Here is a 16,001-nt window from a genome sequence, read left to right on the forward strand (position 1 = left end):
ACCATCTACTGCTATGTGAGTATCACTCCTTATCTTACTAACGTTCCTAATAGACATGTCATTTGAAATGTCAGCAGGTAAAACACTTTCATAAAGGCTGCATGGTTGCACACTGAAATGCACATATTAAAGTAGTTGTCTGGTCTTGTGGTGAAAGTCTGCAGTCACTCTGTATGAGTGTAGACTTCTGAATATTTATATCTTACACATCACACACTGTGAAACGTCTCCAGTGTCATTTCTGTGACTGTGAAGTCACATGACTGTAAGGATGGTATTTACATACTTCAGGCCACATTCCTAGTAGACATGCTCAGCCTAAGGCTATGTGCACACGGTGCGTTTTTCTCGGCGTTTTTGCGCGTTTTTCGGGTGCGTTTTTGGCCTCAAAACTGCATGACTTTGCTTCCCCAGCAAAGTCTATGAGTTTTCATTTTTGCTGTCCCCACACAGCGTTTTTTTCAGCTGCGTTTTTGTGGTGACCACAAAAACGCAGCATGTCAATTATTCCCGCGTTTTTCACTGCGCTTTTCATCCATTGAGTTCAATGGGATGTTGAAAGACGCAATGAGAAACGCAAATAGCTGCGTTTTGGTGCGTTTCTAAGACCAAAAACGCAGCTATAAGCGCAGGAGGTGGGTAGTAAAGTGACGTGTACAGGAAGAGGATTCCTTCTGTCAGTATAGACAGAAGCATGAATCCTCCCGGTACCGTCACCGCCGCGTCCATCTCCCGTCCTGGGCATGTATGCTGCCGTGCGGCGCCATGTACAGGCAGGAGGTGGAAGCGGCTGCGAAAACAAAAGTTAACAGTAGAATAAAAAAAAAAAAGTTATACTCACCTGTCTGCAGCCTCGCGGTGCCATGCCCGCTCCCAGCTCCTGTCACGGTATCGCCGCTCCCGCTCCGGCTGTGTGCAGTCTCCCCGGGGCAGGACCTTGCTTGCAGGACCTGGCGATGGATCACCTGATGCAGTCACCTGACGCATCAGCTGATCGAGTCTCGGGCTGACGCGGGCGCCCGGCCGGTATCAGCGGATGCGTCAGGAGACTTCATCCCTGATTACCGGCAGCTGCTGCAGCGATCGGACAGGATCAGACTCCCGCCCCATCGCTCCGGGAGCTGCCGGTAATTCAGCACATAAGTGAGTATTATTTTTTTTTTTTCTACTGATGCATCTGCTGATTGTATAATCGGCTTTTATACAATCAGCTGATGTGTGATGGGATTCACATCCTTTAACCTGACACATCATCTGATCGCTTTGCCTTCCAGCAAACCGATCAGATGATATTGGATCCGGATTGGACGGCGTGGGACCCTGACCCAGGATTACTGCGGAGGGGGGTTTATTTCAATAAAGATGGAGTCACTAATTGTGTTGTGTTTTATTTCTAATAAAAATATTTTTCTGTGTTGTGTTTTTTTTATCTTTACTAGAAATTCATGGTGGCCATGTCTAATATTGGCGTGACACCATGAATTTCGGGCTTAGGGCTAGCTGATAATATACAGCTAGCCCTAACTCCATTATTACCTGGCTAGCCACCCGGCATCAGGGCAGCCGGTAGAGTTGGATACAGCGCCAGAAGATGGCGCTTCTATGAAAGCACCATTTTCTGGGGTGGCTGCGAGACTGCAATTCACAGCGGGGGTGCCCAGAAAGCATGGGCACCCTGCACTGTGGATTCCAATCCCCAGCTGCCTAGTTGTACCCGGCTGGACTCAAAAATGGGGCGAAGCTCACGTCATTTTTTTTTTTAAATTATTTCATGAAATTCATGAAATAATTTAAAAAAAAAGGGCTTCCCTATATTTTTGGTTCCCAGCCGGGTACAAATAGGCAGCTGGGGGTTGGGGGCAGCCCGTACCTGCCTGCTGTACCCGGCTAGCATACAAAAATATGGCGAAGCCCACGTCATTTTTTTTTTTGGGGGGGCAAAGAAATCCTGCATACAGTCCTGGAAGGAGGATGCTGAGCCTTGTAGTTCGACAGCTGCTGTCTGCTCTCCTGCATACACTATTGGATGGAGGATGCTGAGCCTTGTAGTTCGACAGCTGCTGTCTGCTGTCCTGCATACACTATTGGATCGAGGATGCTGAGCCTTGTAGTTCTGCAGCTGTCTGCTCTTCTGCATACACTAGTGGAGAATGAAGAACACATTGAAGAAGGAAATGACATCAGACCTTTTTTTTTTTTGTTCACTGATAAAAAACGCAGTGAGCAAAAACGCAGCAAAACGCAGCAAAAAAACGCACCAAATCGCGGCAAAACGTGTGCGTTTTTTGCCGCGTTTTTTCGACGCAGGTGCGTTTTTGTGCGTTTTTAGCGGCCAAAAACGCACAAAAACGCAGCGTCAAAAAAACGCAGCGTGTGCACATAGCCTTACTCATTTCCCCTGTATTGAGTTAGGCCAAATACATCTAGTCAACATGTGACCACAGGAATGGAAATCGAATACAGGAAAAACACTTAGAACAAGTAAATCCATTCATTCCTCATCTAAGGACAAACAAATGAAAAAAGTATTTAGCTATGTGTATAATTTTCTGCTATCAACTTCTATTTTGCTACTTTTATAAGAAGAGCTGTGCAGCCTGTGAGTTGGGATATACTAGTAAGCAGGAGCAGACCATGTAATACTCATAACCAAGTGCCACAAAACCATATCCTCAAAACACAATTTTTATATAAAGTTAGAGTGCTATTTCCTTCAACTACTTAATAACCTACCTGCAATGTACATTATCGTCATAGGTGTCCAAGGAGAGTATAAAGCTGTGTCAGGAGATGATCCTGCTTCCCACCAGTAAAATGTTGTACCTCGCTAATATCTGGCTGTAACTTTACTGATTTCAGCTTGCTTTGATCATTTCCACTTATTCATTTAAAAGACGTTTTCTATCTCATCATTTAGATGTGTGCAGGCACCCCAGGGAGAGCCATTTGTAGTCTCTGAAACCCTCTCACTGGGAAATAAACAACCTTCTCAGATGTAGTGTGACCAAAAATTTTAAAAAAATGCCGTCCTTCTGGAAATGCTCTGTTTATGGCTGGCTACATGTGGGAGGAGACCTGAACAGGCCAGTCTTTAACTTTCCATCATAATGCTTATTACTCTCTTCAAGCTCATCAGGGCATTTGACCAGCTTAATCGAGTAACAAGCAATCGAGAATTTTAATGCTCGCCCATCACTAGTTTATACCAGTAAAAAGACCAATGGGTTAAACAAGGCAGCCAGGGGCCCACTTGAGGACTTCATCACTTGGTGCACCTGTGAATTGCTGTCATAGGTGGTGGTGCATCATATGATAACCACTAGGTCACTGTATTACTGCAATACTATGCTATATATTACTATTTTGTTTATAATTTTTTAGTGTATTAGTATTGGGAAATCTATTGTATTCACTATATCTTTCTCTCTCTCTCTCTCTATATATATATTATATATATATATATATATATATATATATATATATATATATATATATATATTTACATAATTTGTTTTCAGTCATTGGTGATTGCAGTTTCAGTCACCACTTTGTGTATGGAAAAGCCACACTTACGTAACAATTAGAAAGTTAATCAACAAAAGACTACTTTATACAAGATACAAATCCCTTGATAAATTTGTTGCAAATCAAAAAGACATTATAAAAAGTTATTAAATAAAAGTTATAAAATCAATAACTAATTCAGTCCATAAAGCATAAATATTCTTTGACAAAGTATCCAAAAATAGTTTTGTTTTTTCTTTAAATCCTCCAATCTCTGGATAATTTGAGTCAATAATAATGGTAAGGAAGGATGCATCCGCATACACTGCACAACCCAATAATTTCCAATATGCTTGTACAAATACTTCTAAATATGATAGCAAAGATAAATATTACTTGCAGTATCAATAGCATGATGAAGTTTATAGTAGTGATGCCCATAAAGATTATTTGTAAATTGCCATGACAGATTAATCCTTAGTTATATATTATTGTACAGATGTTTTCACCTTATTATAGTGTCAGTGTCGTCTGGATCTTTTGCAGTGACAGAACCAACGTGAGAACCAACTGCTGAACTTTCGAGGATTTCCATTACATATTCTCTTTCAAGAAATACTGGAGGTTCATCAACATCAACAACATAGACTCTTATGGTTGCTGTGTCAAATAGTTCAGGATTGTATTTGTTCTCTGCTCGCACTTGAATGTTGTATCTTCTACTTCTGCTTTCAAAGTCAACAAGCTAAATATGGTACAAGTATAAAAATATATAATTAAGTAAAATGTGAAAAAATAGTGTCATATTTAGTGTTAATATGTTTTATGTAGACTCAATACATAGACCTATAAAAATCTAACATTAACTTGAACATAGACTAAAATAATTTATTATATTGTAAATTATGATATATACGTATTTATATCACCTTGTGGTCTATACAAGTTAGGGGCTGAAATCATCCCTTCAATCTGACATAAGAATTTTATGGTATCAAAAGAATGGATTAATAAATTTAAAGCTTCAAATTTTCCTGGCTCGCTGCTTTTTATTGATTGTTTAACTGAGACACGCTCCTTGTCTCCAGAATGGTTTGTGCTGCACATGTGAACCAATACTAGGCAAGAGGAGTGTCTCAGACAACTGACGCACAGAGTGCGACTGCTAGGCCGGAGTCACACTTGTGAGTGCCTCACGTGTAACTCGTACGAGTCTCTCATTGCATCATCCGGCACAGCTGCACACTCTCCTGACCTGTGCAGCTCTGATCAATAGAAATGTACAAGCAATCAAACTGCTGATCCATAAAGTCCCCTAGGGGGACTAGTAAACTAAATAAAGATGTAAAAGAAGGTTTTAAAAAAAAGGAAAAAAAATATATATATAAATGTTCAAATCACCCCCATTTGCCCATTAAAAATAAAACAGTTAAAAATAAAAAAAAATGTATTTAGTATTGCCTCATTCATATATGCCTGATTTATCAAGCTATAAAATCAAATAATCTGAGCGGTACACGACGTGGCAAGAAAAAAAATTCCAAATGCCAAAATTATGTTTTTTTGGTCACTGCAAAATTGTTTTAAACTGCAATAATAGGCGATCAAAACATAGCATCTCCAAAAAAATGAAATAATTAAAAATATCAGCTCAAGATGCAAAAGGTAAGCCATCACTAAGCCCCAGATCCCGAAAAATGAGAATTCTACAAGTCTCAGAAAATGGTGCCAAAAGTGCTATTCTTTTTTTGGACAAAAGTCTGAATTATTTTAACCACTTAAGTAAAAATAAAAGTATACATGTTTGGTATCTACAACTTGTACCAACCTGAGGCATCATACTGACATGTCAGTTTTATCATATAAGGAACACAGTGAATAAAATATCCCAAAAACTTTCATGCAATTGCACTTTTTATTTGCAATTTCACCCCAGTTGGAATTTTTTTCCCGTTTTCAAGTACACTATATGGTAAAAATAATGGATTCATTCAAAAGTTCAACTTGTCGGGCAAAAAATAATATGCCTCATATGGCAAGATTGACAGAAAAATAAAAAAGTTATGGCTCTCAGAAGAAGAGGAGCAAAGAATAAAAACGGAAAATTGCCCAGGGTGCAGGTGTTAAACTTACTTTACAATATGATTCTGCAGGTCAGTATAATTACACAGATGCCAAACATGTATTTTTTTTTTATTTACATCAGGAAAAATATTTGTAAAAAAATTTTATTGCTTATGTCGCCATTTTCCGAGACCCATAATGGTTTCAATTTTCAAGATAAAGGGATGTGTGAGGGCTAATTTTTTGCACCCTGAACTCACATTTTTACTTATAATAGTTTTAGATACAATTTTTTTAGATACAATGTTTTGATCTTCACTGTATTGCAATGTTGTCGTTGCAAAAAAAACCCCATAATTGTAGAGTTCCGATTTATATTTTTACCATTACACTGTTTATTTATAAAATTAATTTATGTTATACAGTATTTTGATACATCAAACTTTTACAAATGTAGTAATACCGAATATGTTTATTTTTTTCACACTTTTAAAAACGTCTTTTTACGTTTTACTATATTTAATTGTCTTCCTATAAAACTGCAATCATCTGACAGTTGTGCTAAACACAGCAGTGCAGCAGCACTGCTATCTATAGTGAAAATCACAATCTCCTATAAACGCCAGCTAAACACTGACTTACATAGCAGAATTGTAAGCACAGAAATGAGAGTTTTAAGCAAATCCTCAGCTGTCCTGGCAACCCATCGGTGATCCATAATCACATGATGGTGGGGCTGATAGGCTAGTGAAATGATGTACCTTCTTGATGGCATGTGTTAAATGTCACTGTCAGAGAATAACTACAGCATTTACCATCTTAAAAGCCATGGATAGAGTTTTTATTATACTTTTCCTCTACTCCACTGTTGGATCTGGCTTGCAAATACTGAGGTAAAAAACTCACCAAATACTCAACATGTGCACGTGGACTTAATCAGCCATCATCTGCCAGGAAAGATGTAGGATCAGTGTGTGAATCTGTATTAAAGGCAGGGGTATGACCTTTGATATACATGTATGTCAAAGGTAGTAAAGCGGTTAATAAAGATATTATTATTCAGCTTGTGTCAGGTCTGTTTTGTAGTTAAGTTAGGAATTATCCAATAAATGTTTGGATACTTTAAAGATTGGACCTTTTTTTGTCTTTGCATGCCACAGTCCTTAACTCTCCTATTTTGATATTAATGTGGAATAATAAGGATTTGATATTTTCGTTATACATTTTACATGTACAATTTTGGGGAAGGTATACATTGGTGTTACAATTTAATGCATTTCAATTTGCAAGTACAATCAGACAACCCTACAAATCCATCTTGATATTTTTTTTATCATTTTGTTTCAACCTTTGTACTTATTTAATGAGTCCTTTCTTGAAAGTTGTGAACTCTTTGGGTACCAATGAATTAGACTTTGCTGAGTAGTAGAATCTAAAAGTTTCCCTGTTGTTTTCCCTTTCACTCAGACCTCCTTCACACATCAGTGATTTTGGCACATACGTTGCTGTTTTTAAATGTACTGGAATTACGGACATATGCAGATCCATTAAAATCAATGGGTCTGCGCACACATAAGTGATTTCTCACTGACTGTATTTACGTGTGGTGCACTTGTGTGTCCGTGTGTTCTGCACGGAGACAAGTCCGTTTTTCGCTGGCATCACTGATGTCACATGAACAACACAGTGATGTGATTCATGTGAAACTTGCAAGAGAAAACATGTATCTTTGAAATAAAATGATTTTTCTCCTCCCCTGTCACCAGCAATGCTGTCTCCAGCCACTGCTGCCTCCTGCTTCCAGTCCGGTTAATTATGTTCATGCATATTCACTGCACCGCAAGCTGGCAGTAACAGCAGGAGGGAGACTGCCGTGGCTGGAGACAGTAGCACTGGAGACGTCAGCACCATGGACAGCAGGAGTGTGGACAGGTGAATATAGAAGTCCCTGATCACCATGTGCTATCATGAATAGCACACGGAGAACACGTGTGCCAAAATCACGGCACATGGAGGGCCATATGCGTCTTTAACACGTCAGTGAAAAATGTGTTTTTGGCTGAAGAAGCTTTAAGGATTAATTCACAATACCCAGGTCAAAACCTCACAGTCATCTTAGAAGTTAGAGCAGGCAGATTTCTTTCATAACTGTCAACAGATAAAAGTTCAAAGAAGACAATGGACATTAAATGAAGTGATCATTTAACTTAGGTTGGGACCAAAATTGACAATTCAGAAGTTCAATGTTTTTCAAAATGAAATATAAATCTTATTGCTCAGAAGAGGAGTGTTGGGGGAAGATATCAGTAAATCTTAGGCATAAAAATCATTTGCTAGAAAAATAAATGCCTAAGGCTAGGGACCCATTTTGCGTTCACCTATTTGCAGTTTAGAACGCACGTTTTGGGCTTAATTGATTTGACCAAAGTTGCCTTTTTCAGAAATTTAGCGCTGAAAACGCATGCGTATTTGCCGCGTATTTGATGCGTTTTCAGCGCTTTTTATCTGCGTTTTTACCTGTGTTCTGATAGTTGCGTTTTGAACATAAAGACACTGCTTAATAAAGTTTAAATAGTCAAAATTTTTGAAAAAATTGGAAAAAAAGGATCAAATCTATATTCATAGAAAAAATCATGAAATTACATTTTGTTCATTAAATTATTGCGGGAACATGATATTTTAAGGAAAAATAGCAAAAAAGTATTATTTCCTTAATTTAAATTGTAGGATTATGTGTGTGTGTAAAGGGACATATGAAATCATTATTTTAATGATCAAAAAGCATGCGTTTTGGTACTCCAAAATGCATGTTTTCTGCACTGAAAAAGCAGGTAAAACGCAGGAATTTGTAGGAATCTTGGTTTTTGCCATTTCTCATTGACTCCAATGTTAACAAAACTGGCCTAAAATGGCAAAAACAATTGACATGTTGCTTCTTTGAACACATGTTTTTTGCCACAAAATATGCAAATTTTAAGGTGCGTTTTGAAACGCAAAGTGAGGTTGGAAAATCCACATTTTCCATTGACTTTGCTGGTAAAACAAAACGCATGCCTTTTGGCATGAAAAAGGTGCTTCCCAAAACGGACCTAAAAAGCACCTAAAATGCAGGTAAAAACGCAAAGTGGGTCCCTAGCCTTAGCATTAGGGATAATCGAATATCGCAAATATTCGGCAATATTCGGCTTCGCGAATATCCCACGAATATTTTGCAGCTATGTGAATATTCGATGCGCAATGTAAGTCTATGGGAAGCCCGAATAGTTGCTATTCAGCAACTATTCGGGTTTCCCATAGACTTACATTGCGCATCGAATATTCGCAAATAGTCGAATAGCGGCGACCTATTCGGCGAATATGGGCGTTGCCGAATATTTGTGGCATTCAATCATTCCTACTTAGCACCCATTGCTCCTATAAATTGCCAAAAGTTAATGAACACCAGAAGCAGGATTAAAGGTCCCAGAAAAAAAGGCAATAGCAGCAAGCAGCATGCCATGCAGGTAAGGTGTGAAGAGCATTGGCAAGAACAGTACGGTGACAAGCAGTGGTTGTGAAGACAAGTTGACAAGCGTGACAGTTTTTCTGATGGTACAACTAATTAAACTGATTCAGTCAATATGCACAGAAATAGAAAGTTCTTTACCTTGTTTAGAGTAATTATTCCTTCTTGCGTCAAACTATCTGTATTTATGTTAAACATATTGTAATCTCCTCTTTCTTCTATTGAATAAATAATTTCTGCATTTTTTCCAATATCAATGTCATCAGCCAAAATTGTGCCAACTATTTCTCCGATAGTCACTGACTCTATTATTGACATCTCGTAAGTCTCTGAAAATTAAAGTGCACTTCAATCAAACATGTTTAATATTTCCACTCAATTGAACACACTGTTGTCTCCAAATGCTCAGCATTACCAGAGTACAGAGAATAATTTTATCACCCAGCAAGAATAAATAGAACCTGGCAAATCTTGGATTGCTAAATATTCTGAAAACATTTAATGACTCATGATCATAATCCAAATATATCCATGATATGTTCATGACCATCTGATAAACAACATGACAGATAATCGTAAAAAGGCATTTGGAATCTTAGAGGCCTAAAATAAAACGGTGACATAAATTTACTTTTGGTGTTGATTTCAGATTATTTTGACATATATCTTGTGACAGAAACAAATACTGGTTTATCAAGCCATCAATATTATTGGATACAAGATTAACCTAATTTTATGTCACTTTTATTAACACAATAAATATAAATTGTGACAATCAGATATTTACTTGTGCAAATAATAATAATAATAATAATTTCAGACTGTGCTATAAATTGTATTGCCATTTCGAAGAACATTTGAAAATAATCTATTATTCTCTTTTTTTAGTTCAAATAAAGAAAATCAATTACGGGCTTTATTCACAATTGGTATTTTATTGAATTAAAGTTTTTCAACTTTTCTACTCAATAAAATTGTACAATTTACGGTATTGTAAAGTTAGACTTAGTGCACATAGAATTAGTGGCCACTGTCAGAAGTATAATTTATTTGTTTCGGGTTGAAAACTATTTTTGAAATTGGGTATCATGACTAGAGTTGAGCGCGGTTCGTGGTTCGTGGTTCTCCAGTTCTAGGCTCGAGTGATTTTGGGGCATGTTCTAGATCGAACTAGAACTCGAGCTTTTTGCAAAAGCTCGATAGTTCTAGAAACGTTCGAGAACGGTTCTAGCAGCAAAAAAACAGCTAAATCCTAGCTTGGTTTCTGCTGTAATAGTGTAAGTCACTCTGTGAATCACACTATTATGACATTTCAGTGTATAGTGTGCGTGAACAGCGCATTCAGATCACTGCTGTTTGTATAATGGCGATCGCCATTTTTTTTTTTTTCTTGTCTTCCTTCCCTAAGCGCGCGCGTCTTGTGGGGCGGGCCAGCATGTCAGCCAATCCCAGACACACACACAGCTAAGTGGACTTTGAGCCAGAGAAGCAACGGCATGTGTGATAGGATGTCCATGTCACATGTCCCTGCATTATAAAACCGGACATTTTCTTCCAGGACGCCATTATCTGCCTTCTGCGTCTTTGGTGTCAGACATCACTGTCGCAGCTCCGTCATCCTGAGTCCTATAGCCGATACAGCTGTATGCGCTGCATACACAGCGTTCGACAGCATAGGGAGAGCACTTTATAGCAGTCCTTTTAAGGGCTCAAACCGGCAGGGTCAGAGTTAAGGTGACAGGTCCTGAAAACAGCGCCAGCGTCTGTGCAGCCAAGGTCAGGGATTTCCTCCCTGCATTTCACCATTAGGAGGGAATAGAAAGGCAGGCTTCCATTCCTCTACCCAGAGCACCACAATCCTGCCACTGTACCCTCTTGTCCTCTGCACACTCCAACTCATAACTAAGCCATTATACTAGCAAACACTCAGTGTACCTAGTGGCATCCTATCTGTGGCTATTGGACTTTGCTATAGTCCCACTAGTGCAAAGACATTTGCAGAGCGCGTCTGCCTGCATTGCACACTCCAACTTTTTTAAACTAAGCAATTTTAATAGCAAACACTCAGTGTACCTAGTGGAATCCTAAACGTGGCTATTGTACTTTTTTCTATTCACAGTATTGGAACGATATTTGCAGCACGTCTGCCTGCATTGCACACTCAAACTTTTTTAAACTCAGCCATTATACTAGCAAACACTCAGTGTACCTAGTTGTATCCTAAACGTGGCTATTGTACTTTGCTATAGTCCCACTAGTGCAAAGACATTTGCAGAGCACGTCTGCCTGCATTGCACACTCAAACTTTTTTAAACTAAGCAATTTTACTAGCAAACACTCAGTGTACCTAATGGCATCCTAAACGTGGCTATTGGACTTTGCTATAGTCCCACTAGTGCAAAGACATTTGCAGAGCACGTCTGCCTGCATTGCACACTCAAACTTTTTTAAACTAAGCAATTTTACTAGCAAACACTCAGTGTACCTAGTGGCATCCTAAACGTGGCTATTGGACTTTGCTATAGTCCCACTAGTGCAAAGACATTTGCAGAGCACGTCTGCCTGCATTGCACACTCAAACTTTTTTAAACTAAGCAATTTTACTAGCAAACACTCAGTGTACCTAGTGGCGTCCTAAACGTGGCTATTGGACTTTGCTATAGTCCCACTAGTGCAAAGACATTTGCAGAGCGCGTCTGCCTGCATTGCACACTCCAACTCATTATAACTAAGCCATTATACTAGCAAACACTCAGTGTACCTAGTGGCATCCTAAACGTGGCTATTGGACTTTGCTATAGTCCCACTAGTGCAAAGACAATTTGCAGAGCGCGTCTGCCTGCATTGCACACTCCAACTCATTATAACTAAGCCATTATACTAGCAAACACTCAGTGTACCTAGTGGCATCCTAAACGTGGCTATTGGACTTTGCTATAGTCCCACTAGTGCAAAGACATTTGCAGAGCACGTCTGCCTGCATTGCACACTCAAACTTTTTTAAACTAAGCAATTTTACTAGCAAACACTCAGTGTACCTAGTGGCATCCTAAACGTGGCTATTGGACTTTGCTATAGTCCCACTAGTGCAAAGACATTTGCAGAGCGCGTCTGCCTGCATTGCACACTCCAACTCATTATAACTAAGCCATTATACTAGCAAACACTCAGTGTACCTAGTGGCATCCTAAACGTGGCTATTGGACTTTGCTATAGTCCCACTAGTGCAAAGACATTTGCAGAGCACGTCTCCCTGCATTGCACACTCAAACTTTTTTAAACTAAGCAATTTTACTAGCAAACACTCAGTGTACCTAGTGGCATCCTAAACGTGGCTATTGGACTTTGCTATAGTCCCACTAGTGCAAAGACATTTGCAGAGCGCGTCTGCCTGCATTGCACACTCCAACTCATTATAACTAAGCCATTATACTAGCAAACACTCAGTGTACCTAGTGGCATCCTAAACGTGGCTATTGGACTTTGCTATAGTCCCACTAGTGCAAAGACATTTGCAGAGCGCGTCTGCCTGCATTGCACACTCCAACTCATTATAACTAAGCCATTATACTAGCAAACACTCAGTGTACCTAGTGGCATCCTAAACGTGGCTATTGGACTTTGCTATAGTCCCACTAGTGCAAAGACATTTGCAGAGCACGTCTGCCTGCATTGCACACTCAAACTTTTTTAAACTAAGCAATTTTACTAGCAAACACTCAGTGTACCTAGTGGCATCCTAAACGTGGCTATTGGACTTTGCTATAGTCCCACTAGTGCAAAGACATTTGCAGAGCACGTCTGCCTGCATTGCACACTCAAACTTTTTTAAACTAAGCAATTTTACTAGCAAACACTCAGTGTACCTAGTGGCATCCTAAACGTGGCTATTGGACTTTGCTATAGTCCCACTAGTACAAAGACATTTGCAGAGTACGTCTGCCTGCATTGCACACTTAAACTTTTTTAAACTAAGCAATTTTACTAGCAAACACTCAGTGTACCTAGTGGCATCCTAAACGTGGCTATTGGACTTTGCTATAGTCCCACTAGTGCAAAGACATTTGCAGAGCACGTCTGCCTGCATTGCACACTCCAACTTTTTTAAACTAAGCCATTATACTAGCAAACACTCAGTGTACCTAGTGGCATCCTAAACGTGGCTATTGGACTTTGCTATAGTCCCACTAGTGCAAAGACATTTGCAGAGCACGTCTGCCTGCATTGCACACTCAAACTTTTTAAAACTAAGCAATTTTACTAGCAAACACTCAGTGTACCTAGTGGCATCCTAAACGTGGCTATTGGACTTTGCTATAGTCCCACTAGTGCAAAGACATTTGCAGAGCACGTCTGCCTGCATTGCACACTCAAACTTTTTTAAACTAAGCAATTTTACTAGCAAACACTCAGTGTACCTAGTGGCATCCTAAACGTGGCTATTGGACTTTGCTATAGTCCCACTAGTGCAAAGACATTTGCAGAGCACGTCTGCCTGCATTGCACACTCCAACTTTTTTAAACTAAGCCATTATACTAGCAAACACTCAGTGTACCTAGTGGCATCCTAAACGTGGCTATTGGACTTTGCTATAGTCCCACTAGTGCAAAGACATTTGCAGAGCACGTCTGCCTGCATTGCACACTCCAACTTTTTTAAACTAAGCCATTATACTAGCAAACACTCAGTGTACCTAGTGGCATCCTAAACGTGGCTATTGGACTTTGCTATAGTCCCACTAGTGCAAAGACATTTGCAGAGCGCGTCTGCCTGCATTGCACACTCCAACTCATTATAACTAAGCCATTATACTAGCAAACACTCAGTGTACCTAGTGGCATCCTAAACGTGGCTATTGGACTTTGCTATAGTCCCACTAGTGCAAAGACATTTGCAGAGCACGTCTGCCTGCATTGCACACTCAAACTTTTTTAAACTAAGCAATTTTACTAGCAAACACTCAGTGTACCTAGTGGCATCCTAAACGTGGCTATTGGACTTTGCTATAGTCCCACTAGTGCAAAGACATTTGCAGAGCACGTCTGCCTGCATTGCACACTCAAACTTTTTTAAACTAAGCAATTTTACTAGCAAACACTCAGTGTACCTAGTGGCATCCTAAACGTGGCTATTGGACTTTGCTATAGTCCCACTAGTACAAAGACATTTGCAGAGTACGTCTGCCTGCATTGCACACTCAAACTTTTTTAAACTAAGCAATTTTACTAGCAAACACTCAGTGTACCTAGTGGCATCCTAAACGTGGCTATTGGACTTTGCTATAGTCCCACTAGTGCAAAGACATTTGCAGAGCACGTCTGCCTGCATTGCACACTCCAACTTTTTTAAACTAAGCCATTATACTAGCAAACACTCAGTGTACCTAGTGGCATCCTAAACGTGGCTATTGGACTTTGCTATAGTCCCACTAGTGCAAAGACATTTGCAGAGCACGTCTGCCTGCATTGCACACTCAAACTTTTTAAAACTAAGCAATTTTACTAGCAAACACTCAGTGTACATAGTGGCATCCTAAACGTGGCTATTGGACTTTGCTATAGTCCCACTAGTGCAAAGACATTTGCAGAGCACGTCTGCCTGCATTGCACACTCAAACTTTTTTAAACTAAGCAATTTTACTAGCAAACACTCAGTGTACCTAGTGGCATCCTAAACGTGGCTATTGGACTTTGCTATAGTCCCACTAGTGCAAAGACATTTGCAGAGCACGTCTGCCTGCATTGCACACTCCAACTTTTTTAAACTAAGCCATTATACTAGCAAACACTCAGTGTACCTAGTGGCATCCTAAACGTGGCTATTGGACTTTGCTATAGTCCCACTAGTGCAAAGACATTTGCAGAGCACGTCTGCCTGCATTGCACACTCCAACTTTTTTAAACTAAGCAATTTTACTAGCAAACACTCAGTGTACCTAGTGGCATCCTAAACGTGGCTATTGGACTTTGCTATAGTCCCACTAGTGCAAAGACATTTGCAGAGCACGTCTGCCTGCATTGCACACTCCAACTTTTTTAAACTAAGCCATTATACTAGCAAACACTCAGTGTACCTAGTGGCATCCTAAACGTGGCTATTGGACTTTGCTATAGTCCCACTAGTGCAAAGACATTTGCAGAGCACGTCTGCCTGCATTGCACACTCCAACTTTTTTAAACTAAGCAATTTTACTAGCAAACACTCAGTGTACCTAGTGGCATCCTAAACGTGGCTATTGGACTTTGCTATAGTCCCACTAGTGCAAAGACATTTGCAGAGCACGTCTGCCTGCATTGCACACTCCAACTTTTTTAAACTAAGCCATTATACTAGCAAACACTCAGTGTACCTAGTGGCATCCTAAACGTGGCTATTGGACTTTGCTATAGTCCCACTAGTGCAAAGACATTTGCAGAGCGCGTCTGCCTGCATTGCACACTCCAACTCATTATAACTAAGCCATTATACTAGCAAACACTCAGTGTACCTAGTGGCATCCTAAACGTGGCTATTGGACTTTGCTATAGTCCCACTAGTGCAAAGACATTTGCAGAGCACGTCTGCCTGCATTGCACACTCAAACTTTTTTAAACTAAGCAATTTTACTAGCAAACACTCAGTGTACCTAGTGGCATCCTAAACGTGGCTATTGGACTTTGCTATAGTCCCACTAGTGCAAAGACATTTGCAGAGTACGTCTGCCTGCATTGCACACTCAAACTTTTTTAAACTAAGCAATTTTACTAGCAAACACTCAGTGTACCTAGTGGCATCCTAAACGTGGCTATTGGACTTTGCTATAGTCCCACTAGTGCAAAGACATTTGCAGAGCACGTCTGCCTGCATTGCACACTCCAACTTTTTTAAACTAAGCCATTATACTAGCAAACACTCAGTGTACCTAGTGGCATCCTAAACGTGGCTATT

General features: G+C 39.7%; 1 protein-coding gene across 1 annotated transcript in view; it reads right to left on the reverse strand.

The window, feature by feature from the left end:
- LOC142243062 (cadherin-19-like) overlaps positions 1-16,001 on the reverse strand; it is a 409,385-nt gene that overhangs the window by 94,894 nt on the left and 298,490 nt on the right. Inside the window, exons 6-7 of the mRNA XM_075314605.1 lie at positions 9,215-9,402; positions 4,014-4,249 (exon numbers count right to left, since the gene is read on the reverse strand). Of these exons, the coding sequence (XP_075170720.1) occupies positions 4,014-4,249; positions 9,215-9,402 (424 nt within the window). The remainder of the gene's footprint in view (positions 1-4,013; positions 4,250-9,214; positions 9,403-16,001) is intronic.

This window comes from Anomaloglossus baeobatrachus, chromosome 6, assembly GCF_048569485.1.
Source record: "Anomaloglossus baeobatrachus isolate aAnoBae1 chromosome 6, aAnoBae1.hap1, whole genome shotgun sequence".
NCBI classification, from domain to species: domain Eukaryota; kingdom Metazoa; phylum Chordata; class Amphibia; order Anura; family Aromobatidae; genus Anomaloglossus; species Anomaloglossus baeobatrachus.